This window comes from Melospiza georgiana, chromosome 1 (genome assembly GCF_028018845.1).
Source record: "Melospiza georgiana isolate bMelGeo1 chromosome 1, bMelGeo1.pri, whole genome shotgun sequence".
Lineage (NCBI taxonomy): Eukaryota > Metazoa > Chordata > Aves > Passeriformes > Passerellidae > Melospiza > Melospiza georgiana.
Window position 1 is genome coordinate 24097007 of NC_080430.1, and position 24054 is coordinate 24121060.

Consider the following 24054-nt stretch of genomic DNA (forward strand, 5'->3'; position numbering starts at 1 on the left):
TTTTTCCTGCTATAGTTGTAAAAGTATATTCTGGAAATATTAGTCTGGTTGCCTGCTAATATACACATGAAGTACCACCTTTATCTATGAAGTACCACCTCTCCAAAGGTCCTTAGAGAATGGCTTTATAGACTATTTTAAAAAATATCCCCCATTAATATTACAGTCTATTTGACCAGATTCTATTTGTTGTGAGGGAGTAAGCAGGGACAGGAAATCATTGTTAGACTGTGTCAAGTAAATTGATAAAAAACAAAATTTAAAAGTTTATATGATAAAGAAGTGGACAGAACATAACCAATGTTCTCAAAAAATTTAATATCAATCTAAAGGACGACAATTTTCTTCAAAATAAAATGTGACATAATTTTACAGCATATTAGTGTAAAAGAAACTTATCTCCAACTGCTGCATTAATAAATCTATATGAATATAAATAATCTGATTTAATCACATCTGTCATTTCCAGTTCCAGTTTAGCAATTTTAAGCAAATACAAATCACTAAGCTAGAGTCATTTTTTGTCCTGGTCTGAATGTTGCACCAATCTGTACTTTCCTCTTCTTGGGATTCTGAAAATTATCATACCTGGAAATAAACAACAAAAAAAAGACATTAGCAAGTTCTTATGAAATGTGGGTTTTGTGTCTGCCTCTTCAGATGCACATTAATGCACCACAGAACTCCAGATGTTTAAGGAAATGAAAAGTACCTGTCTCCTCAGACCTGGGGACCTGGAGAGTTATCACCCACACACCTAACTCAGAGAACTCTCTGCCCTGCTTCCCTTGGTTTTTTTCCCAGCTTTTTGTCTCCAAGTCCAAGGAGACACATTCTCCTATTCAATATGTTTATACTTCTACAGATTATTGCGTTTCCCAAACAAAGCAGTTACAAAGACCACTACAGAGGGCCAAACTCCAGCCATATGAAAATACAAGGAGCTACTACTAAGTGGAAGCAGGAAAGACCTAGAACCTAAAGATCCTCTTTGCACTGTTATAGCTCTTAAGATAACATCAGGGGGTCCTGGTCTGTTATTTCTAGGTCTTACATGAATAAGACAATTCACTGGTAAAATAGTTGCCCTTTCTCACTATGGAACTTAATACTTAAAAAACTGCTGTCAAAAGCTATCAGCTATCTGCTGCCAGTCCCCACATTTATTTAAAACTATTGTGTTTCTGATGTACAAGGAATGTGGTAAGACCACATCTCCACTGAATTCAAAATTAAGAAAAAAAAAATACTTACAGTTCAGTAAAATGCTTCCAGTCATCCTGACTAATGGATGGTCTCATTCCCTGCAGAGCAGTCATCAGGTGAGACTGGGTGATAGTCACAGTGGTCTTGGGAAGCATTGACTGATTAAGGGTGCTGTCCTCCTTGAAAAGAGCCATGAGCAGACAATGAAAAATTTCTACAGAAACACAGTGCCATCGATATCATTAACTATGGAACCTCCCATTACATGTACAGACAAATGCATTAAAAAACAGTTACAACTTTCCCCCCTCCATATTAATAAATAACAGAAATAACTGTTGAATTACATGAATGCTAACATCTGGCTTATTTTCCTCAAATTAAGTATCACTTATCTTTGCTACTTTCATTACACAGTATTTAATATTATTGCAGAAATTATTTACTGAAATACCAAGAAGTGTGGAAAAACAACAGAAAAGCATTAAGACTAAATAATGATTTTTAAAAGTGTCATACTCCATTCTTGCTTCTGTAATTGGCCTTGCTAGCATTGATTTCTGTCCTCAGGTGCTCTGCTTGCTGCTCCTGGTTCTCCAGGGAGCCTTCTTGAGAAGTTGTTCTAAGCATTGCAGGCTGTGAGGATGCAACATCTCTCTGAGTGATGCTGGTGAAGTCGTAAGTCATGGAGTTCGGACCAGAAAAACACAAAGAGCTCTAAATTGATCACAAGAGGAAATACATTAACTCATTATGGACCCAAAGGAGCAACTCCATTATTAGGAATTAGCCTACAATTCAATATAAGCTTGCCTCCACTAGCAAAAAGAGTACTTTCTCTTTAAAATATATTACATATGAAATTTTTTTAACAGAAAGATTTAAGTTAATATGACAAAGGGTTTGGGCAAAAGGCTATATTTGAAAATGAAGTGTTTCACATCTGGAAATTATGTAACTGTTTTTGTAATGGCCCATCTGAAAAAGAATAAAAGTCTGCAAAGTCCATTGCTTTAATTACTTAGGAAAATCAGTGGTTCTGAAATCTGGACGAGTAGTTTTGGAATTTAAATATTCATCACCTCCAAATTCCCTGTGCATTTGATAACTAAGTCCCTTTCTAATTCAACAACTTCAAGAGGTCAAAGTCCTTGTGAGGAATCCTTGCTGAAGAATTTTCACAGTCAGAGGAAACTAAGTCTTTAAAGTTACATTAATCGAACACTATCACCCATAACGCAAGATAAAATACACCAAAGCACCTTCGCAGTCAGTAGTTCTCTAATGTCAAAGTTATTTTTGGCTTTAAGAATCAATGCAAGATAGTTTTGAAAACAAGAGACTAAGAACTTTGATTACCACTTGTAGTAACAGTTCTACAACAATTGAAATTAATTTTGAAAAAGAGTTTCCTACAGATCACACACAAACTCTGAAATTGTGTGCTCGCTGTAAGGAGCTCAGAGGCAGCATACCCTGTTTTGCTGACCTGCCAGCCAAGAGATGAGCTGATCACTGTGCAGGTGCTGGGCAGCCAACCTGCACATCCCTACCTGCAAACTGGCCAGAGAACTGCTGCTTTATGTGCAACATGATGCAACACCAGGAATTCTGGTTAAAGACAATGATAGATGTTAAGGTTTAGTTCTGTTCTTTTTCACAATTCCATGGTCTGACTATTCTATTAATGTACATTTTATTGGGAATCGAAGAAGGTTCATTGATTCTTGAGACTGTAACTTAACTCTTGAAAGCTGGGTTGTCACTCTTTAGTAATGAAACTAAGTTAAAGAAAAAACAAACAAACCAACCTCCAAAAAGTCGCGAATTTATTTTAGTGTTTGGAAGAACTTCGGAAGGGAACAAGCCATTTGACCAGAGAGTAAAATCTAACATGAATGCAATTTGCTTAATTATAGGGTATTGAGCAGTATTTTGTGATTTTGATTTGAAACTCCTGCAAGGTTGCAGAGAAGTCCATATTGTATTTTCTCAGATCACGGCCTTCCATCCCCTTCCTCACTGTGGACTACTAAGTATAATCTGAAGACAGTCTGAAGGTCAAAGCAACACAATTGTATTTATAAACAGAACCAGGCAAACAGTATGTTTTTTCTGTTTCTCAACTAATAATATTTAGAAAATTCAAAACATTAAGTGAGTAATTTACCAATTCTGAAGGAGTTCCATTCCCCAGCTCTGATTCATAAGAGCTTCCAAAATAAAGACGATACATGTTGGACCTCGGATCTTCAGGAAGCAAGTCAGACATATCTAAAGAAACAAGAGAGTGCTCTAGCCCTACTTCTCCATCTGTTGCTGAATCCTCTGAGCCACTGCTGTGGTTTAGAAAAACCATGGAAGAGAGACTGAAGTCACTATCAGAACTAGATCCAAAATCCTGTAACAAAAACCAGAACATTACGAGAGTTAACTCATAACAAACTATAATCAGAAATACATGAAAAGATTTGATATACAAATGAGTGCAAATGAGAGCATCAATTTACATTTGACTCTAGTAGTAATCTATCTTTCTCTAGGAGTATATTTCTAAATATTTTGCTGAGAAAATCTAATACCTTTAAGAATTTTCTGTCTTCATGCTAGAAAAAAAGTTTCAGGAGGTAATTTTAAGGTTTTATTGTTTCCACTGCCTCACACTCTCAGTAAGAGCAAGCATTGGGAAACTTCATTCATGTGCTGTGTTGTAGAACTGCACCACTTCTGTCTCTACTTTACCTGCCAAACAAATGAGTATCTTGTGTAAAATGCTCTAGGAGGCTGAAGTGAGTCTACTTTTATAGAGCCTAACTGCAGTACTCGTTTTTAGTCTACAGCCAACTTTAAATGCTGATGTGGAAATCAGAACTGCTGCTTTAAACTGATGCCTGCAAACCTCTCTGATGGTCTTTATCAGTCAAAAATTTCTGAGTGCACTCTACCAAGCAAATGGATGTTATTTTTAAATTATACATGTACCACTGAAGTTCTAATATCTTCCTCCTGCACATCACTGGACTGCCTTGTGCTTTCTCTGGGGTGTGTGCACACCTCTCTGGACACCACTGCTTGAGACAACAATCTCTTCCTGTGATGGATAATCATGAGGTATCAACTACTTACTGATGCTACAAGTGAAGGGAGTGTTAGGGAAGATGCTCTCAATACTAAAGAGTCACATCCTCAGAGCCCAATTCCTTGGTAACAGCTAGGGCAAAAAGAATTCAAGAGGGTCTCCTTCACTGTGCACCCCTGACCCAACCCTTCCCTTTGGCCACAGAGTAGTGGAGGCCATGCCTGCTCCTTTCCAGCTAGAACCAGAGGACAGGCATTAAAAACATGAACACAGAACACAGGTGGCTGAACAGAGGCTAAGAGAGGGAGGATCTGCCAGTGAGTCACATGAGAGATACAAACCAAGGGTGGAACCCTGTATTTTGGAAGTTCAAGTACTAGCTGGTACCTGCAAGAAGAGGCAGAGTTGGCCATTTCAGCATTGCCATCCTCTTGCCACTTCTCTCCTGACCTCAGTCAAACCCATCTGCTGGAACAACTCCCCAAAATCCACTAATTTCCCATTTCCTTCATCATCTAAAATGTGCCATCTCAAAACTGAATTTGCTATCTGCTCCTAAGAAATTCAGTGCAGGATCCCTCCTGTCAATCCCTCCTCACAACAGTGATGAACACATTTGGGCTTACATATATCTATTTAACAATAAATACCTATCATTAAATGAGAACAACCTTGTGTTTAAGAAGTATTTAAACCAATTCATTACATTATTCTTGTATTTTTCTGCAAACATTTTAAAATGTTAATCCTCTGTATAAAAATATAAGAAAATATAATTTAGCTAAAAATTCCCATTGATACAATTAACTCTTTCAAACATATCAACATAAAAATAAACAGGAGAGATTTCTTTTATATTAGTTTTATTTACCTGTGTTAAACCTAAATTTAAATTGGTATGGATTGCCTCTAATTGGGCGTTGTACAATAAAGCTTTTAGGTCAGCCCCGGTGAACTGTTCTGTTTTTGCTGCCACATCCTGAAAGTCCACATCATTTGCCAAAGACAAGGAATGACTGAGAGCTTTTAAGATTTCATAGCGTGAATTCTGAAAAAAAGGAAAAAAATGTCAGTAAAGCAACCTGTTATTTTCCTTGTCCTGACTGCTAGATGGTGCTTTGGCCCTGTCACAGCCACTTCCTCTCTGAGGGAGGAAGGATCTTTTTTCAAGAAGATACTGCCTTAATACTAGAAAGATACTAGAATGCAGTACACAGAGAATATGTTTCTCTAATGTTTTGAGTCAATATCTGGGATTTTATATCTGAAATATATAAAAATATGAAGGTGAGCTGTGCTCCTCATATGTCCTTTTGTAAAGAAAAGTATGATGAAAGTGAAATGCTTCTGTTTATCTGAATGATCTTACTCTAAACCAGAACTTTAAAACAGAAAAAAGGGGGAAAAAAAAGGGAAAAAAAAGAAAAAAAGAAAAAAAGAGAAAAAGAAACGAAAAAGAAGGCACAGGATGATCATATGTGTTTTGGAATGAAATGATGTGGTGGTATTTATCAAATGTATGAACTAATCTGGAAATAAGTAGCATTAATGTTTTCTCATAAAATGTGGAATCAGGGACACACATTGTACAACCTCTGAGGACTGGCTATGGTTTAAGCAAATGGCAAATCCACTGGATTCATACTTCAGAGTAAGGTGGAGAACATTATACACACTACACTGTGTCCAGTTTCTTTCTGCAAATTATTTCTCTATTTTTTAATATTTTTTTTAAATCAGAAAGATCCACAGGATATGATTTGATCCAGAAGACTGTGGTAAACAGCCTTTTCTTTCCCTAGTTTTATGTGAACACACTGACACTAAAATCAGTCAATTTATTCTGTTGTGTAACTGGAGCTGGTAAATCAGCTTTTTCCAAGTTTGAAATGCTACTACATATAAAGAAAAGGAGAATAAAACCCATTAGTCTGTTTTTTTCCTTGCCTCTCATGTGGAATTGTTTCCTCACCTGATCAGGAGGTGGACAGTACAGGCATTTATCCAGTCGACCTGGCCTTAACAAAGCAGGGTCAATCAAATCCGGGCGACTGGTAGCAGCTAGCACATAAACTCCTTAGAAAAGTGCAGAAAAATGCCATTAATATCTGCTTAATTTCTGCATGAAAAGGAGCACACAGGTGAACTGGTACCTTGCAGGCCTTCCACACCATCTAACTGAGTCAACAGCTGGTTAACCACTCTGTCAGTGACTCCTGTGTTGTCGTGGCCTCGGCGAGGAGCAATAGAATCAAACTCATCAAAGAAAACAATACAAGGCTTAGCTGCCTGAGCTCTAAAAGGAAAAAAAATGAGCAATAGTTATTTTTCTGTTAAAGTTTCATTCACTGGTAGAATTGCTTAGAAATATTGAAGGTAATCGCTTTTTGCTTCAGAGAACAGTTGTATTTAATGATAGAATAGAAAATCTGCTTTTTGTAAAATTTAGGAGGTTCTGAAAACTGGGCTGCAATAGAATCACTGCTCATTTTTATGACATACTTAGCACTCACTTTATCATTTCTAAGTGCTCAACTGTCATATTAATATACATGAAAGCTCTAAAATTCAATCACTGCAGATGAGTTCTTGGCTTACAGACAGCTAACAAAAAGACTGCTACATGATAAGTTGAGAAGCAGAGGCTATGTAGGATATGTTGGAATCAGGGAGCACTGAGGGCCAGTAAGAGCACATCTGTAAAAAAGAATTACTGGCATTGAGGGCTTCAATACCAAGTTTAATATGACCCTAGGTATTGAGTGTGCATTACTACATGGAGTACAGTCAACTGTACTGTCTTCTGGAAACTTCTGAAAGGATTTCAGGATGTGTTTTCCAAGATAACTCTATGATGTGAACCAATGAACTGCAGCTGGAGAGAACTGGGAGTTCACCTTCAAAAGCACATTCCTCACTGTGCAGAAAATGGGCAGTTCTTTAACAATGATGGCCAGGTTGAACCTGCCAAGACACACCCATCTGGTTGAGCACAACTGATTATTTCAGATGCTTTTATGATCTGATGCCTCCTTAGACAACAAAATTATTTATTTCTGCTTCAACAAGTGAAATGTATAGCTCACAAATCTTTACAAAACAAACCTGTTAAATATATCTCGAACTGCTTGTTCACTTGCTCCAATGTATTTGCTGAGCAGTTCTGGTCCCTAAAAAGATATAATCAGAAAACAATACTCATGACATGTTTCTTAGTTTTAATTTGTAATCCAACATCAGCATATACTTTGTGTACTAGACTGAATTTTCTTGCAACCAAGACAGTGTCATCTCTGAACAGAAGAGCCAAGGGGTCTAGATAATCCAGAAGAATTTGTCAAGCATTTCAACTTATTTAAAAGTAATTTCCATTGTTGTACCGTAACAGAACATGTGTTACATTATCTCAAGGCAAAGGTTTATACTGTATTTAAAAATGTTTAAAATATATTGCTCAATTTCATTGTCCAGTAGAATCAAAATCTGGGATCTTTTTAAAAAAAAAACGAGAAACTAAGAACACCTAATTAAATTTTATAATTCTGCCTAATGAATAAGTATACAAAAAAAAAAAATCTCAGTAATAAAACTGTGAAGTTCCAGGAATCAGATATCCAGAGACTCACTTATATGTTACTTGCTAACTGTGGTATTTTGCCCTCACAAGCACACAGTTTCAGGTATTATGTAAAGTTATTTAACTCAGTTAATAAAATGAATCAATTAAGCTTAAACTGTTGCTACCTTGATGCTGATGAAATTCATTCCACTCTCTCTTGCAACCACTCCTGCCAACAGTGTTTTTCCTGTTCCAGGTGCTCCGTACAGCAAAACTCCTGATCTCTGCCGTATGGGCAGGTTTGCAAATAATTCTGGATACTGGAAAAGAGTTTCAATGTGATATATTTTAAAATAAACAAGTATTCTGTAATGTACTGTAACATCATTGGCCAGTGATGATTTTTGTCTAAACAGAATGCATCTGATTTATTATATCCCCAGTATTATCCCAAGAGCTCATTTGGACTGCTTTTAGTTTACATGGGGCTGAACTAGATTCCTAGGTGTAACAGGTACCTAAAATACAAATAAGTGGGATTTTCTACCAAGTAAAACAGGTCAGAATAGGGGTGGACTAGAGCTTTACATTCTCCATACTAGTAGCTCTAAATTTCTATTTTAATTACTGAATGATATGATCAAATACACCATTCAGTCATTTCTCTGAAGAGTCAATGATCAGTGGCTCATCTCAACATTCAAGTTTTAAGCAAGGCAGAAAGGCCAAAGTAAAATGAGACTGATGGACTGGCATTCATCTGAAAGAAAATACTCCTCTAGCAAAAGCACTGTAGAAACCAGCTGGAAATGTTGTCTTTACAGAGCCCAATCACAAGCCCTGCAAGCAAGTATGGCAATACTCCAATACTGTAGAGAACACTTGCTCTGTAGTAAAGCTCTGCCATTGTCTTTTCTATCTGGAAGAGAGAAGGTGAAGGAGAAAGTGTTTTCCAGTAGCTGAAGATAGTTGAAGATTGGAAAGCTACAAAATCATGCCTGTCATCTTTCTATCCAACACTTTCCAAACCTTAAAAAATAATTCTTCCCTACTAACATTACGTGCAAAATTCAAGTAACTAATTTAAAGGAACTTAGTACCTTTACAGGTAACAGAATGGTATCCCTGAGCATTTGCTTCACATCTTTTAAGCCACCAATCCTGTCCCAGCCAAGGTCTTTAGGTTTATGAAGGTTGACATTTCTCAGAGCTAATGGAGTAAAATCTTTTAGAGCTGTCTGAAAATCCACAGTTGACAGGTTCAATGCTGCTTTAAAAAAACAAAGAAAAAAAATCCTGAAAAAATCCCAAACAAACAGGCTGCCAGTAACAAACTCCTTACAATATGCAACAATTAAAGAAACATTAAACATAAAATATAAAACCTGGGGGTTTCTTTCTGCATTCTGGAAAACAGAAGTAAGACTATGAATTAAGAGATTTGTTGCCAACATACCACCATTATCTGATGCATTCTGGTTAGAAGCACAGGTATGAATGGCACGATCCACCAGCATAGTAAAATCTCTAGCAACAAAACCTTCTGTTTCCTTTGCAATACACTGGAGGTCAAGATCAGAGAAGTCCTTTGGATCAGAATTCAGTTTCTTCTTTATTATGGAATACAGCACTTCATATCTTTGCTTCTGAAAAACAGAATTGTGCAGGAAATGTGTATTGAGTTTACTGTATGGAGTTTTTTTATTGAGTTTTTTATTGAGTTTTTATATGGAGGTCAGGAATTCAAAGAGTAAACAGGTATGACTTACTAAAATTTCCTTAAATATTTGCACAACACCAACCCTTTAAATAACCAAACCTAAGAAATATAAACAAATGCTAGTGCTTCAGGTGCACTTCAATAAATTCACCCATTTTGTAACTATAAATATTCACCTCACCAGAGCTACTTTAAATTCAACATTAATAATGAAACATCCCTCCCTCCTCAGATTCTACTGTTTTACATCCTTTTTTTCTGTTTCACAGGAAAAAGAATATTTTTATTTATGACAGCATGAGCAAAGAATATGTTTGAGATACAATATATTGTGCTAGATAAAAAAACTTCAAATAATATGGTATCTTTTTGGTATCTTTTGAGATCTTGACTCATCCTTATTTCAGTATTAGCATTAAAAACAATAAAAGCAGACTTGCAGGAAGTGGAAGAAGTTAAACTGCATCTAACACAGCATCCCCTCCTCAGTGGCTTTTAACAGCTGGCCTGTGACTGAAGACACACAGACAGGAACAACTCAGGCTAAATACAAATGAGTCATTAGGGGATGAGGGTTTCAAAGTATCTGCTTTCTCCTGCATGAAAGTTAATACTTTTCATTCTTCTCTTTATCCATTTTTTTTAAACTAGACTATGTTCAAAATTAGAGGAATAGTATTAATATGGAAACAAACCTAAATCTGTCCCATCAAATTAACATTTAGTTTTAATAACAATTTTAAAATGCATGTGCTAGGGACATCCTTATTTCACTGAGCTGTGAAAAACCACACATTTAACTTCATATCTCTAACTTGATGACTTACATGTTTTACAAAGCTGCTCCTTCAGCATCCCCTTGGAGGTAACAAGGAGACGTGCATATCTCACCTGTGTTAGACAACCTGACTTGCCTCATGTTGAACTGAAACATCCTCTGAATACACCCTTCTCTTACCACTGAAGAGTGGGGCCAACTCTGAGTTTTTACTGGATTACTCTTTTTTTAACTTTATAATGACAGATGATGAGGTACTTAAGTATCACGAAAGAACTTCTAAGATTTCCAGATTTTTTTTCACATCTTCAGACATAACCTACTATTTTTGCAGCTGTTCCAGCATCATACTTGAGGTTTCTGGGAAGGCAAACAACATTTTAAGCATTTTTACTTGAATTTACCTGATCTGGAGATTGGATACATTTGAAGCACTGAAATACATGAGTTCCTTGTGCTGAAACCAGGGAAGGATGAAGGGAATGTTCAGACTGACTCGTGGCAATTAATGCAATCAAACTCCCCATGGAAATAACTTCTTTCATCAGATCTTTCAAAACTAAACACAGAAGAAATTGCTCCATGAATTGCAAAAGAACAAAAATAACCCTAACCTGGAGAGCAGCATTAGTACAACAAAATACAACAGCTTTGTAACATATCATTTTTATTCCCATGTTTACAGTTGTTTTTTAAACAAAAAAATAAAAAAGAAAAAGTCATTCTCTCTAGGACAGCACAGTCCATTAAGAAAATGCCATCAGAAGTGCTTTTAAAAAGCTGATTTTGTAATGTCACTGATGGTATCTACTTTTGTGTGCTATTACTCCCTCCATGCAAACAAAAAAAAACTTATAGGAAAAAAACCCAGATTTAAGCCTAGAAAATAAGCACTCCAAGAGAAAGGTATTACATAAAAGTAAAAAAAAAAAAAATAAGGATGCAAGGTAGATGATTAAGAAAAAAATCTTTAAAACTCTAAAGCTCTGTTGTACGCATTACACCTTTAAGCAAAAGTAATAAGAAAACCAAACAATTCTGCATGTAACTTAGCACATTTTTAGGAAGAAATTATAGTAAGATTTTCTGAATTTCAGAAGTATTTCAGTAAAAATTATTCTAACTCCCTCAAACTGAGCTAAGAAATGGAAGGCTATGGGTTTATTAATCTTGGTTATTTAGATTTAATTTGCAACTCAGCATTGCCTAGACTTTCAGGAATAAAAGGGAACCTTATACAGGATGTCAAACTACAACTGATCATCTTGTTTTTAACATTTGTGATTTGATACATTGTAAAACAGGACAGAAGTTCTACAATGTATACTAAATAGGATGATAAAGAAGGTACTCATCTAAAATGAGCTGGTTCTCAAGTAAGTATCAAATTGATATATCACTGTAATTATAAACAACAATTATGGAAAACAAAAAATTGATTTATCAGAAATGATCAGTTAAAGGTTTAGCTGCAGTTTGTACTCAACTGCAACTATCTGGCTGTATAAGTAATAAAAAAAGGAACAGAGAAGCCTCAAGCACTGGCAGTGGTACTGACAACAGGCATTACCAGCAGCAGTGGTGGATGCACATTGGCAAGGACAACCCCAAGATCCAGAGTGCATTATTTTGATTCAGCTAGGGATCAACAAATGCCTGCATACCATAATTTGTGAGTCTCTGCCTGAATATCACATGGTCCAGAGGCAATAATGATACAGACAGAATTGTTCAGGTAGGACAGTACAACTCAAGTGGTAAGAAATTCTAACTTGCATTGTATTTCTATCTAGACAAAGGTAGAACATACCATAAGCAAGTCTATTGCTCTGAACAGTTTCAGGGCTGTTCTCATGCTCGGGTGTAGAAGGTACTCCGACAATATGATCAAGATCATCCATCAGGAGAATGGATGGTTGTCTCCATGCTGCCTCTAAAAAAGCTTCTTCCACATGTTTCCTTATGTTTACTAATCTTTTTCCTAAAACAAAATACTATTAGAATGACACAAAATATCAGGAAAAAAATCAGTGACTACATCTTGTTTTATTTTGTCTATTCTGACTCCACATCTATAAATCCAGATACCAAGATTAAACCAGAATCAACAATCACTAAAGAAAAGAGTCCAAACCTTCAATCAAAAAAGTACTAGAAGGCTCCACACAAGCTAAAATGAAATTAATCATCTTTTACTAACCACTATAGAAGCCTACAAGTCTAATTTCCAGACAGTCAAAACCAGAGAAGTATCAGCAGCATTCTAAAATAGCTACTAAAGAATCCTGCAATTGGAAGAATTTTCCAGAGCAAAGGACCTAGCTCATCATCAATCTTTCCCCTTTTCTCTGGTGCAAGGAGCTCCAGCTTAAGTAGTGATTTAAGCAAAAAGAGTAAGTGAGGAAATATAAGGGCTCTGTAAGAAAACAGTTGAGTATTTTCTGCCCTTGTAACAGCAAGACTATTTAGAAAAGCCAGTGAAATGCAAGAGCAGAAAAATGCCTCCTTTGTGCTCTTCCATCTTTGCGTAAAATAATTCTTTTGAACTCACAAAGCCTAAGGAGTCATCTCATCATCTCTAATCATGAGTGTTAGATGCCTAATGCCAAACACACTAGGTTAGTAAATATGCCCCCATAAATCAGGTTTCAGTTGGTCATTTGATCCTTCTTTGGTGCCTGTGTTATCCTCTCACTGAGTACAGATATCCTTTAACACTAATGGTTTGTTAACAAAACATTTGCTCCAGCTAGCACAGCCGATAAAACACAGTTCAATTTTTGCAACTTCTTCCTATTTTGTAATAATTAGAAATTAGCATGGCAAGCATGGTTTGAATTGCTGGTGGTACGTGGGACAGAAACTGATGGTAATGTGAAATAAACTTACAGTAGCTGTATTTTCATCAGACTGTTGAAGATAGTAATTGTGGGGCATCAAACATCCTTGTGAAAACAGCAAAAATGCTAAAAATTCAGACCAAATATAGTAACTTCATAACTGTGCCTCTATTGTACAGCAAAAATTTGAGATTAAAATAAACTATTGTCATACCTCTTAAAGCTTTACAATCAATTACTTCTACATGAGCATCCAGTCTAGTGAAAGCTTCCTTGCAGATGGCCTTTGCTAATGTTGACTTTCCACTTCCCTACAAAAATAAATGTGAGCTAAAGTAAATTAACAGAGGCAATGTGTTTCTGGGTTCTCGTCACAGTATGCACCAGTCAACAAGCTGGAGAAGCTGTACACACACTTATTATTCCTCAGTAAAAGTAGTATGTATTCTGTCTCTGCATCACTTGGTAGGGACCAAAGCCCTAGAGTGAAACAAAGAAATTCAGAGTGGATACATCCAGTACAGTGTTCTGATTCCACTGAGCTCAGTGTTAAGACATCTGCTAGGCTCAGTGGCATATGGTATTAAATGGATCACTGTAAGAGGCAACAGCAAAATAACAGTACCAACCCCACTGCCATTTTATGTTACAATACAAGAGAAAATATATGCTTATTTTTCTTCAAATAATTCAAAGACAAGAGGTGCTTATCATAATATAAACACAAAGTAGATAAATCCCCTATTAAAACTGCATTGGTACCAATCTTCAAAACCTATGTGTGTATATATATACACACACACACACGTTTTAAGATTGCACAGTGTGTGTGTGAGATAATACTTTACTGAATTATCTCTGTTCAGTTCACTGCTCTTTTTTTCAGCTTGCTCTTTATTCTTCAGAACAAAGTATCTTCAGTGCAAAGTATCAAAGAAAACTTTTGCAACCCTGGAAAACAATGTGCAAGGGTTTGCAGGTGAAAGCAGAAGTGAGTACCTTTCCTCCTGTGAGAAGCACCCCTCCACTTCGCAGTCCCACAGCATTAGCAGCCAGCTTTTGGGATAAAGGACGCCCCAGAAGACTGTGGCTTATGTGTTCAAATAAAGATGTGCCTAATTTTTCCACTCCTCTGCAGGGGAAAGGAAACAGTAAATGACCTAGCATCAGTACACACTCTGTAGGCAGAAAAGCTTGCACCATGGGGGAGTTAGAATGCTGACAGACTACTCTCACTTGCCTTTCCCAGCACTGACAGCACGCTATCACAACACTCCAAGCCTCTCATGTCTCCTCTGCCCCATCCCTTCACATTTGCTACACTGTACCGCTGTTTTCCCTTGTACTTAGGACCACAGCACTGCGCAGTTCTCCCCTCAGATGATGATTGCAACAAAACTTTTAGGAACTACAGTTCTCTGAGACCCGTACTATTAAATGTAGCTGAACAAGTAAACAGGTGGAAGTTACTGGAGGGCATGCATTGGCAGACTGCAACTTAAAAATTTTGTATATTTGAACACCCAGCTAAAACTACCCCACTGTCCCTTGCTGCTACGTAGAAGTCTGTTCATATTACTTAGAACAACAAAAACTGACACAAACCAAAAGATGCACAGCTTTGCTTAGATCTGGCATAGTTTCCAAGAAATCTGCTTTTCAACCAATGCTATTTTTTTCTAATTCTCATTCCTATTCCCTCCCATGTTTTTTCCTACAAAAATGTCTCACCCTAAATCACTTAGTTTGTGGTATGGAAGGTTCTTGTCTCTATCAGGCACAGGTGGCTGCTTGTCATCATCAGCTTTTGTACTTAGAGGATGTAAAAGAACCTAAAAAAAAGGAGAGTTATGACTTTAGATGAAATATAACTACAGAAGAAGGATATGGAGTGACCAGCCATTTCTGGACTTGTGCAAAGATAACACTGCATGTATGCTTTGCTGTGCCTGAAAGAAAGGTGCATTGTTGAAATGGAAGAGATACAACTACTTTCAAAACACAATCTAGTGTTGACAGTAATTTAATAATGTAAGATTAGATTTTGGGCCAAGTGCTGTTGATAACAGACTGTGCAGCCCACTATCTCTTTCCCTACCTGTAGCTCCCCCCTGTCCTGCTGGCAGGAGAGCTGATGAGGCAGAATAGTGAACCTGATCAGGAATCTGACTGGATGAAAAGTAACTTGACAAAGCACCTGGCATGAATTTTTCCATCTTGTTCATGAGGGAGCTAGCATGGAAAGCTGGGCAGGCAAAGAGGCGTTGCAGAGGTTCACAGGTATGAACAGGCTAGTAGGAGATGTTGACATAGCTATTAAGAAATGCATTTTGCTCTTTCATCTTAGTTTCAGTCACTTGAACAATTTCTAGAAATTGTTATAGTTCTTATAGTTTAGTACTAGTAAAAGAAGGTTCATTTTATTATTTTTTTAACAGCAATTCTAAATTTGGCAGGCAAGTTCTATTCTAACCAGCCAAAAAACACTTTTAATTCTCCACTAAAATTCACTTTATGTTTAAAAATTAAGAAAACATTATCCTACTCCTATAATCATAACCCTGAAATAATGAGCAGTGGATCAACTGGAATTACTAATGGAAGCAGTAATTCTCATATTAAATAGAAATATTTATTCTCCTGAGAAATGAAATATGGAAGAAGCAGAAGGCACACAAACTATACCAGAGAAAAGGCAGGCTGACTGTGGTAGGTGAGTTACCAAGGGAGAGAACAACTATGTATAAGGATGGTACATATACAAATAAGTGTAAGGATGTTCTAACATGGACAGCACTGGCTCTCCTCTCTTCTAACTGATTTTTCTGAGAGTTTGATGTACAAACTCTTATGACACTCAGTGACAAGCATGGCATGCCTGGAATTTCAGCAGGCCCTTCAGCTACAAAATGACATAGAGGATGCAGATATAACTTTATGAATAGACCGACATTATTTACTTTAAAAGGGAAACTGAAATATATACAAAATGCAATACATTTTAAACAAGTAGAACAATTTAAATTACTTGATACCTGATACTATGTGATATTTACTTGTATATTTGTCTTTTGCAGCAAACTGGGACTCAGTATAAAAATATTCTCAGATTTATTTTCTTCAATGTGCATGGGATGCGCTGCACTAAGGACAAATTCCTCTATTCCTGTAAAAACACAATGAACAACTATTAAAACTCCAAATACATTAAGTTTTTGTTCCTCACAAGATAAGACAGATTAGAATATTGCTATAATAGAATAAAAAATGAAAGACTAAAAAAGATTAATCATTATTAAGGGGTAACTCAAGCTTACACTTTCAGTATGAAGAGGTATCAGTTATGTTAAAAGGTGTACATAGAAATTAACTGGCATACTGGCTAAGTAAATTCCACAGTAGACAGGACAGAATTATCCTTGCCTTCTTTAGCAGACAGATGTATACAGTCTGTGCTTGTCATTATCCATGGGTGATCATCAGTAGTGGAATCCTGCAGCCAAGAACTGAATGCACATTTAACATCATCTTCATGTATATCTTTATGCTAAATAGGAAAATGGAAGAAGGTAAATAAAACAAAACCAGGTGTTCGTAAGTAAAAATGTTTTCTTCCAATGCATGAGGCATTTGTTTCTCTTATGGCAGCAGAGAGATGGAAGAAGTAAGAGTTTTACTCATTTAGAAAACACCATTTTGCCAGCAAACACCATTTCTATCAACTGCTCTAGGGAAAACATCTGTGCAGCTCCTGCTATGGCCACAGCTGAGTATTAGACCACCTCTAAAGACTTTTCCTTCAGAACACTGATATGAGGGCAACAAAAACCTATTTTTGTTTTACTTATCTGCCTTCCCAGATCCAAGGGCCCTGCTCAGACCCCTGGTCTGAAGACATGCACTGATATTGGCCTGAGACTTATCTCAGGTGCTCACTGCACCCCTCTCTTTCTCATATACCCTTTCCCTATAAAAAGAACCCTGTTTACATTACATTAATCAAAATACAAATACCAGATAAGCTCTGTTTAAGTAGACCATAGCAATCTATTAACTTAAATTTACATAGTCAAAAGAAAAAACAAGAAATTATACCCCCTGAAAAATCCTTTGGAATAATTTCTATAGAGAACATTATCTAACAAATTAGAACAAATAAACACAATGCCCTCCTTCCCACTCCCCCCCGCCCCAGTCTGACCAGAGCAACATTATCAGTTTCCCAATATATGCACAAGTATGTGACCAGTAATATCAACTCACTAAGTTCTGTTTGGGTTGCAGCGTAAGAGATACAGGAATTTTAGGAATAGATTCAACTGACTTAATTCGGACTGTTGAATGTATTTCGATATGTAGTTTTTTCCTCAGACCATCGGCAATCTGAAATATTTAAAATAAAAGCAAAAAAAAAAGCATTAGAAAGTAAGCTAGTTATAACATTGCATATATAATACTACATCAACTTCTTCACTAATGGAACCTCAAGAGAATTAAGAAGGAATTTATAACATTGACAGTGATATCCAAATCTTACTCTTGCATGCACACTTCTAGTTACCTTTTGTCCTATTTGCGAAAGTGCTCAGAACAGCTGACGTTCTACTAACTTAATAAACTTAAAAGCTCAGAAAAGGAGTAGAAGAAATTCTTAGAACATTGCAAGAATGCTCTTAGTATAGGAGAAAAACAACAATTTAATTCATTTGCTGATTAAAATTATTTCACGCGGGTAGGTAAATATACAGAGACCATTACGAGACCAAAACTAAGCACCCCTGCAGCAGAGGGACAGAAAATGCAGCCTCCCTAAATCATACTAGTCAGTTGGCCCTTTTAAAGAAACTCCTTTTCAATCTGTTATTTTAAAACTTACACCAATTTGAAAACATGTCATAAATATTTCTTAACTGTGAGAGACTTTATGATAGCTGGCATTTGGAAAATTGTTATGTCTGTCAAAAGATTTCACAGCAAAGACCACTGCAGGCTCTTGTTCTCATTCTTAATGCAGCAATGAGTGAATGGTGAGAATTATATTATGTCAAAATAGTCAAATGGTGATTTGGAGCACATTTGGTTTGTTTTTGTTGATCCCACATGTGCTTCCAGGAAAGAAAGAACAGGCAGTAGTTCTATCAGAACAAGCTGAAACATCAGTGTCTCCATACCCGGACTTGTGCCACCTGGCAAAATGACATATGAAAACTAGAACAGTTTAAATATACAAGCTGGTTATTGGATATTCATCTTCAATACGTATTTTAAAGACTGTATAAAAGGACTCATAAACATTATGCAGCACTAGGATACACCATCCCATTACTTCAGACTTTGATGACCCCTAGGTCAATGCACATTTCAAAGAGTTAACTGATGAAGACTCTCATAATAAAGGACTGAATGTATGTAAATAGGTACTCTCACTTTCTCATTAGTACAACGGCTACCTGTAGGTTGTGAAGAAAGCATATATTCCCTTCAGAAATGCTGAAGCCTTTTCCTCATTTGGTGTAAAAATGCTAAGTGTGCAAAAACCCAGAGCACACTGTACATCTTGGAGCATGATGGTAAGTTATGTAGTCCAGAATGAGTACAAAGCACAGCTCTAGCAAACAGTATTTGGTTCTAGAAAACTCAAGAGATTAACACAAAGCCTACAGCCCAACACCACAGGTTAAGTAGCCAGTTCACAACTATCCAATAGAAAATATTATAAAATAATATGGTGTGCTCAAACTGACCCAAACTCTTCCAACATGCAGGGCTCCCCCATCATGGCCATACTCTATGACACTCTTTAGGTCTTCAAATCCATTCCAAACGATTTGAACAACAGATCCCTCACTGGATGCTTCGCTGCTAATAGAATTAGAAGGGTTTTTGTCTTGTGTACTAGTCAAATGATTTTGCTTTTCAAGTGGCAGATTTTGTTTTGCTTCTTGATGACGCTGTCTTGGGGAAAGCAGCTCGTTAATTTTCCCATAAGATACTACAGGATTTGGATCCAAATCAACGTATTCTAAATTCCATGGAAAAATGTGAACAGCATTGCATTTCAGAAATTCATGAGTGGTGGATACATTCTGTACGCTGGGAGGCTGGGACTGACACACTCTAAAAATGGAATCCATGTGAATCATGTTCAGCAGCTTGTCTTTGAAGACGCTCATTTCATCGTTATCACATGAAGTCTTCTGTTTCTGCTCAGATGTATTAGAGAAAATGTTCCCTATGAAATTCCATATATTTGGGAGAACATTTGAGCCAAACGTCATGTTTGAATCAGTCTGACTCTGTTCAAGGGCTCCAGGCTTTAAGTAAGGCTGTTTGGCAAAAGGATCCTTTAATGTTTCTTCTTGTTCCATGTTGTTTTTCACAAAATTTTTGAGCAAGATGTCACTTTCTGTGGCAGGTGTGCTGGTGATATTCTCCTCAGGTCCGTGTGTTTTGGGACATACCAGAAGCTCCGTGCATGGCTCTAATCTCCCATATGGGGCTGGTGGCACAAGTGTACCTAAGTATGAGCAAAAGATGCCAATGAATGCATCTACCCCTGCAAAGCAGCTTCCTGGAGGTGCCCCGGGAGCCTTGAGCGCTGCTTACCGATTCTGATGTAAACATGGGTGTGCTGCTCAACCCAGACAGGAAAGATGGCTCCTGGAAACACCACTCGAATCTGGTCCAGAAGGTGGCTTTCAAGGGAGGAAGCGTGCAGCTCCTGGGGAAAAGTGACACCATTATAAATTAAACACTGCATATCTTTTAAACATTTGTTTGAAGAAAAAACCCGTACGTGTCTTTTCAACACACATATTTGAAATATAAAATACAACTAAACTCTACCACATTTAGCATTTCCTTAGAGGTGAAGGGAATGGGGCACTGTGCAAAAAACTGCTTGAGTCAGAATCTCTGTCATCTGTAAGACAAGAACATGAACAATGGAAGGGGTTTTATTACCAGAATTTCCCAATCATCTGCTGTGAGTGGTTCCACTTCTACTTGCTGACAGGAGGACACATGGGAACAGGGTTCAAGAAAAACCTGGCAAAAGTAACACCAAAATATTTAACTCCTTATTTTTTATATAAAAGCTCCATCTTTATTTCAACTAGAAAATTGACATCTCCTTCACTGTATGTTTTCACTACTTGGAACACCATCCCAATGACACCAGGTAATTCATAAGCAGATGAATGCTCAATGGATGGGAAATGGATCCCAATAGGCTCAGAGACATCAATAAGCAATGAATATTAAAAACATCTGGAGTTTATCAGGTGATAACAAACAATCTATTTTTAATATACCTTGATCACGTCACCATCTTTCCATTTTTAAATCTTTATTTTTAAGTCACCAGGATTTTATGAAATTGAAAAATTAATTCACTTGCACATAAATTTAGAACCAGCTGTAAAAAAAGGGAAAAAGTACAATGGAAAAGCAAGCCCAGCTCCTAAATGAATGGATGAATGGTTTCATAGGAAGCAGCCCCATCTCCATAGAACAGTTTTAATATCATGTGAATCAGGAGGAATGGTAAAAGCTCTTGTGGCTTAGGTCTTTCAGAATGCTTTAAATATAGACTTCAAAAGTCAGTTTTTGCCAAAGGTTTCATATGACAAAAAAAAAACTCCACAAAAGCAATTTGCAAACAACATCTTGCAATTGATTTTCAAAGAAATGTCACTAATTTTTTTCCTGAGATAAAACTAGTAACCTCTCCTCTGAGAAAATTACATTAGGTCACCTTTTGTAAAAGTAACCATCTGTTTTGAAATCCTCTACGTCCTTAGCTTGAAGCAATAATTGAGAGGAATATCTTTCCCCCAGCACAGCAAAAATAAGGTCATACAGCAAACATGTAACTCCTGAATCCAAAACTATGGTGAAACTTATTAATCATGTATTTATTTGATTGTACAGATGATTATTCCCAGCAATACCTGGGTGAGGTTTTCTTAGGTTTCCTTTGTCAATTGTTTTCCTGTTGAAGGCTATTAGTTGCTAGAAATAAAAAGGGTAGATGCCTGGCTTCTCAACTACTAAACTGGAAATTTATGCAGACAGACACATAATTTCTAGAGAAAATATGTTTAAAAAGTAAACAAAGTAAGATAACACACTGCTTTGAGGCACGCTCTTTGATGTCTTCTATGATGTTGAACAAAATTTTGTACACAAGAGAATAGGCAAATATGAATACACTGCACAATGATACTGTGTAAGGCAGTACTTTTTTATTCTTGTTTGCTTAAGTGTCTACCTAGTAATAGAAAAAAATCCTTTGATTTAGCGATTTTAGTAGTCCCATGTCAGAAAACTCTGCCTCTTGGGCATCTCTAACTTCTGTCAATGAAAGAGTCATTTATGAGAAGTTTAACAGAGTGTTCAGGAGTAAGAGATGAATGTACAAAGAGTAGAGAGACAGAGAGATAGGGAGATAGACAGATGGGATAGATAGATAGATAGGATAGATGGATAGATGGATAGATGGATGGATAGATGGATGGATGGATGGATAGATAGATAGATAGATATGCATAAGAGGTGAATACAGTTATTCAAAGAGAAAGGGATATATGGTGAAGGGGTGAAAAAGGGATGAAAATTTAAACCCTAAGTAAGTTAAAGAAGAATATGCAGCACGTCAATAGCTACTTTAAAATTACAGGAGTCCAAACCAAATATTCCCATTCCAAATTTTTCAATTGCTTAAAAGTGTATTTTCTTAAAATTAATGTTACTGAAGATAGTTGTTACAGCCCTGCAAAGACATACCCATAAGCCTATCCTAACATTGTTTAGGCAAATGTTAATGGTTTAATGAGCCAATCTTTTCATGTTCGAGACATTTCGTGATAGTTAACTTTTCTCATGAGCAGAGGTAAATGAAGAAACTGTCTAAATACACGAAACAAGGTCTTAGCTAACTCATGTAGCATTACCTTTTCACTTATCTTCCAATATACTCTTTATTTAAATAGAAAACAAAGGTAGCATTTCAAACCTGCTCTCCATCTGTGATGCCAAGTTTCTCTGCCAAATGTCTGTTAATCTCTGCATTATTTTCACCCTGGTGACCTCGATGCCTGGTTTCCATCCAGCTCAAAAATATTGGCTGATGACCACAGGATATTTTCACAGCTTGGCCCTATGAGTTTTAAGGAAAGAAAATAAATTGATATAAAACCAGCTAAGTGAGACGACTATTAGACAACCTAAACCGTATTTGATTAGAGAGATGAAAGGAATTAAAGCTATTATCTGGATTTTACACCTTGTTTGCACAGCTCTCACCACAGAACTGAGTGCTGGTTTAAATTCTTAAACAGCTTTCTATTTTTATGGACTATTTTTAAGTAAGAAAATTAATTCTTTTTCCTTTCTTCTGCATGATGTGGTATCAAAAAATATTTTACAGAAATGTGTAACCGCATGTTTGCATTTCCCAAATGAGGAAAATAAATAAACGTACACTTTGATTTCACAAAAATTACAACATTTACATGGTCTCCAAGAGTGCTTCCGTGACATACTTAGAATAAGTCAAAAATCACATTAACTCAGACCAAAATGATTTCATCAATCTGTTTCAGAACTGCTCATGTATTTTGATGTCAAACTGAAGAACTTTTCTAATATTTTCTGCAATTAGATTCAGCTTTTGATTTCAGTTATCCCCTTTTGAACATTTTTACTAATGAGAAGTATTTAAGGTGCTATTTCTATCACATTTTCTGAGACTCTATCTTTTCATTTAGCAGCTCAGGTTAAACAAAAGCAGGATGCAAAAGCACCATAATAAACAGTGTGCAGAACTACACTGTAAGACTTCAAAGCAACTGCACTCTTTCTCCTCTCTCTTGACAGATCTGTAAAACACTCAGAAACCGCAGCTGAAATGAAGCTCACATTTAATACTGCATTTCTTCCAATTCCACCAACCTCCTGCGACTACCCCAAAGGTGAACGAGCAGGTTTTACACGCCTATGTTGTGTTCCTGTTGTGAAATGCCCTTTTTGGCCTTGAGAGCAGGAGGTTACCCATGCGAGGGAGGCCTGCTCGGGCCATGGGGGCTGTGCCAGCTCTCCTGAGCTTTGCTCGCATCCTTCTGGGCTCATTCCTGCCCTTTTCCACACCGTCCTGCTGGCACCCAGCTCTGCGTTCATGGCTCAAGAGGCATACAGTGTCTGTCCTCCCGTTTCCACGTGTGAAATGTTATTTACAGTGTAAGGTGACCCCGCGTCTTCAGCAGGGCTCTGCATGACGGGAGTGCCTTTCTATAGTGGCATATTTTATTTGTGTACAGCAAAAAGGAGGATTCTGCATGGATTTGTCACCTCTTCTCCCACCTGAATTAAACATTTACACATTATTCCCTTAATGCTAGCAAGTTATGGGGAAAACTGGTATGAAATAGGGAGTGATGAAAGAGACGCAGATGCCCACAGTGCCAGACCACGCTGGGGAAGAAAAATTCCCGCGTTTTATTAGGAATTGATGACGATACTGGGCCACGCAGGAGGCGAGGGAAGGAGGGGTTCCCCGATGTGAGGGGTCCCGGCTGAGTCGTGAGGGAGGGGAGGAGGGCTCCGTATCGCCATGGTGACAGGATGCGGGGGTGCGCTCACGTAATCCTCCCGGCCTGCCAGAGGTGTCCCTGCGCCCGGGCCCCGAGCGGCGCCGCCCCGGTACCTGCTGCAGGCGGAGGAGCGAGGCCAGCGCGGGGGGCAGGTGCAGGAAGCAGTCGCGGGTCCCGCTCAGGACGATGGTGGCGGCGGCGGCTCCCCCGGGGTCGCCACAGCCCCACATGGCCGCCGCCACTGCCGGCCAGCCCCGCCGGCGCGCCCGCTCCGCCCGCG

General features: G+C 37.5%; 1 protein-coding gene across 2 annotated transcripts; it reads right to left on the reverse strand.

The window, feature by feature from the left end:
- Positions 1 to 301: 301 nt before the first annotated feature.
- PEX1 (peroxisomal biogenesis factor 1) lies at positions 302 to 24016 on the reverse strand. Of its 2 annotated transcripts, none has more exons than XM_058031319.1 (24): positions 23888 to 24016; positions 22199 to 22342; positions 20146 to 20229; positions 19789 to 19903; positions 18927 to 19699; positions 17446 to 17565; positions 16606 to 16729; positions 16239 to 16348; positions 14914 to 15014; positions 14182 to 14314; positions 13397 to 13493; positions 12153 to 12323; positions 10747 to 10901; positions 9301 to 9490; positions 8945 to 9111; positions 8030 to 8164; positions 7391 to 7455; positions 6439 to 6581; positions 6258 to 6361; positions 5157 to 5333; positions 3377 to 3607; positions 1726 to 1923; positions 1255 to 1385; positions 302 to 588 (listed from the first exon to the last, which is right to left on the reverse strand). In XM_058031319.1, exons 1-24 carry the CDS (start codon positions 24002 to 24004, stop codon positions 504 to 506), a joined length of 3870 nt encoding a protein of 1289 aa, XP_057887302.1. In that variant the 5' UTR covers positions 24005 to 24016; the 3' UTR covers positions 302 to 503. The 2 variants fall into 2 exon arrangements, with proteins under 2 accessions (XP_057887302.1, XP_057887294.1); XM_058031311.1 differs by having other exon boundaries at positions 8945 to 9114.
- Between the last annotated feature and the right edge of the window lie 38 nt (positions 24017 to 24054).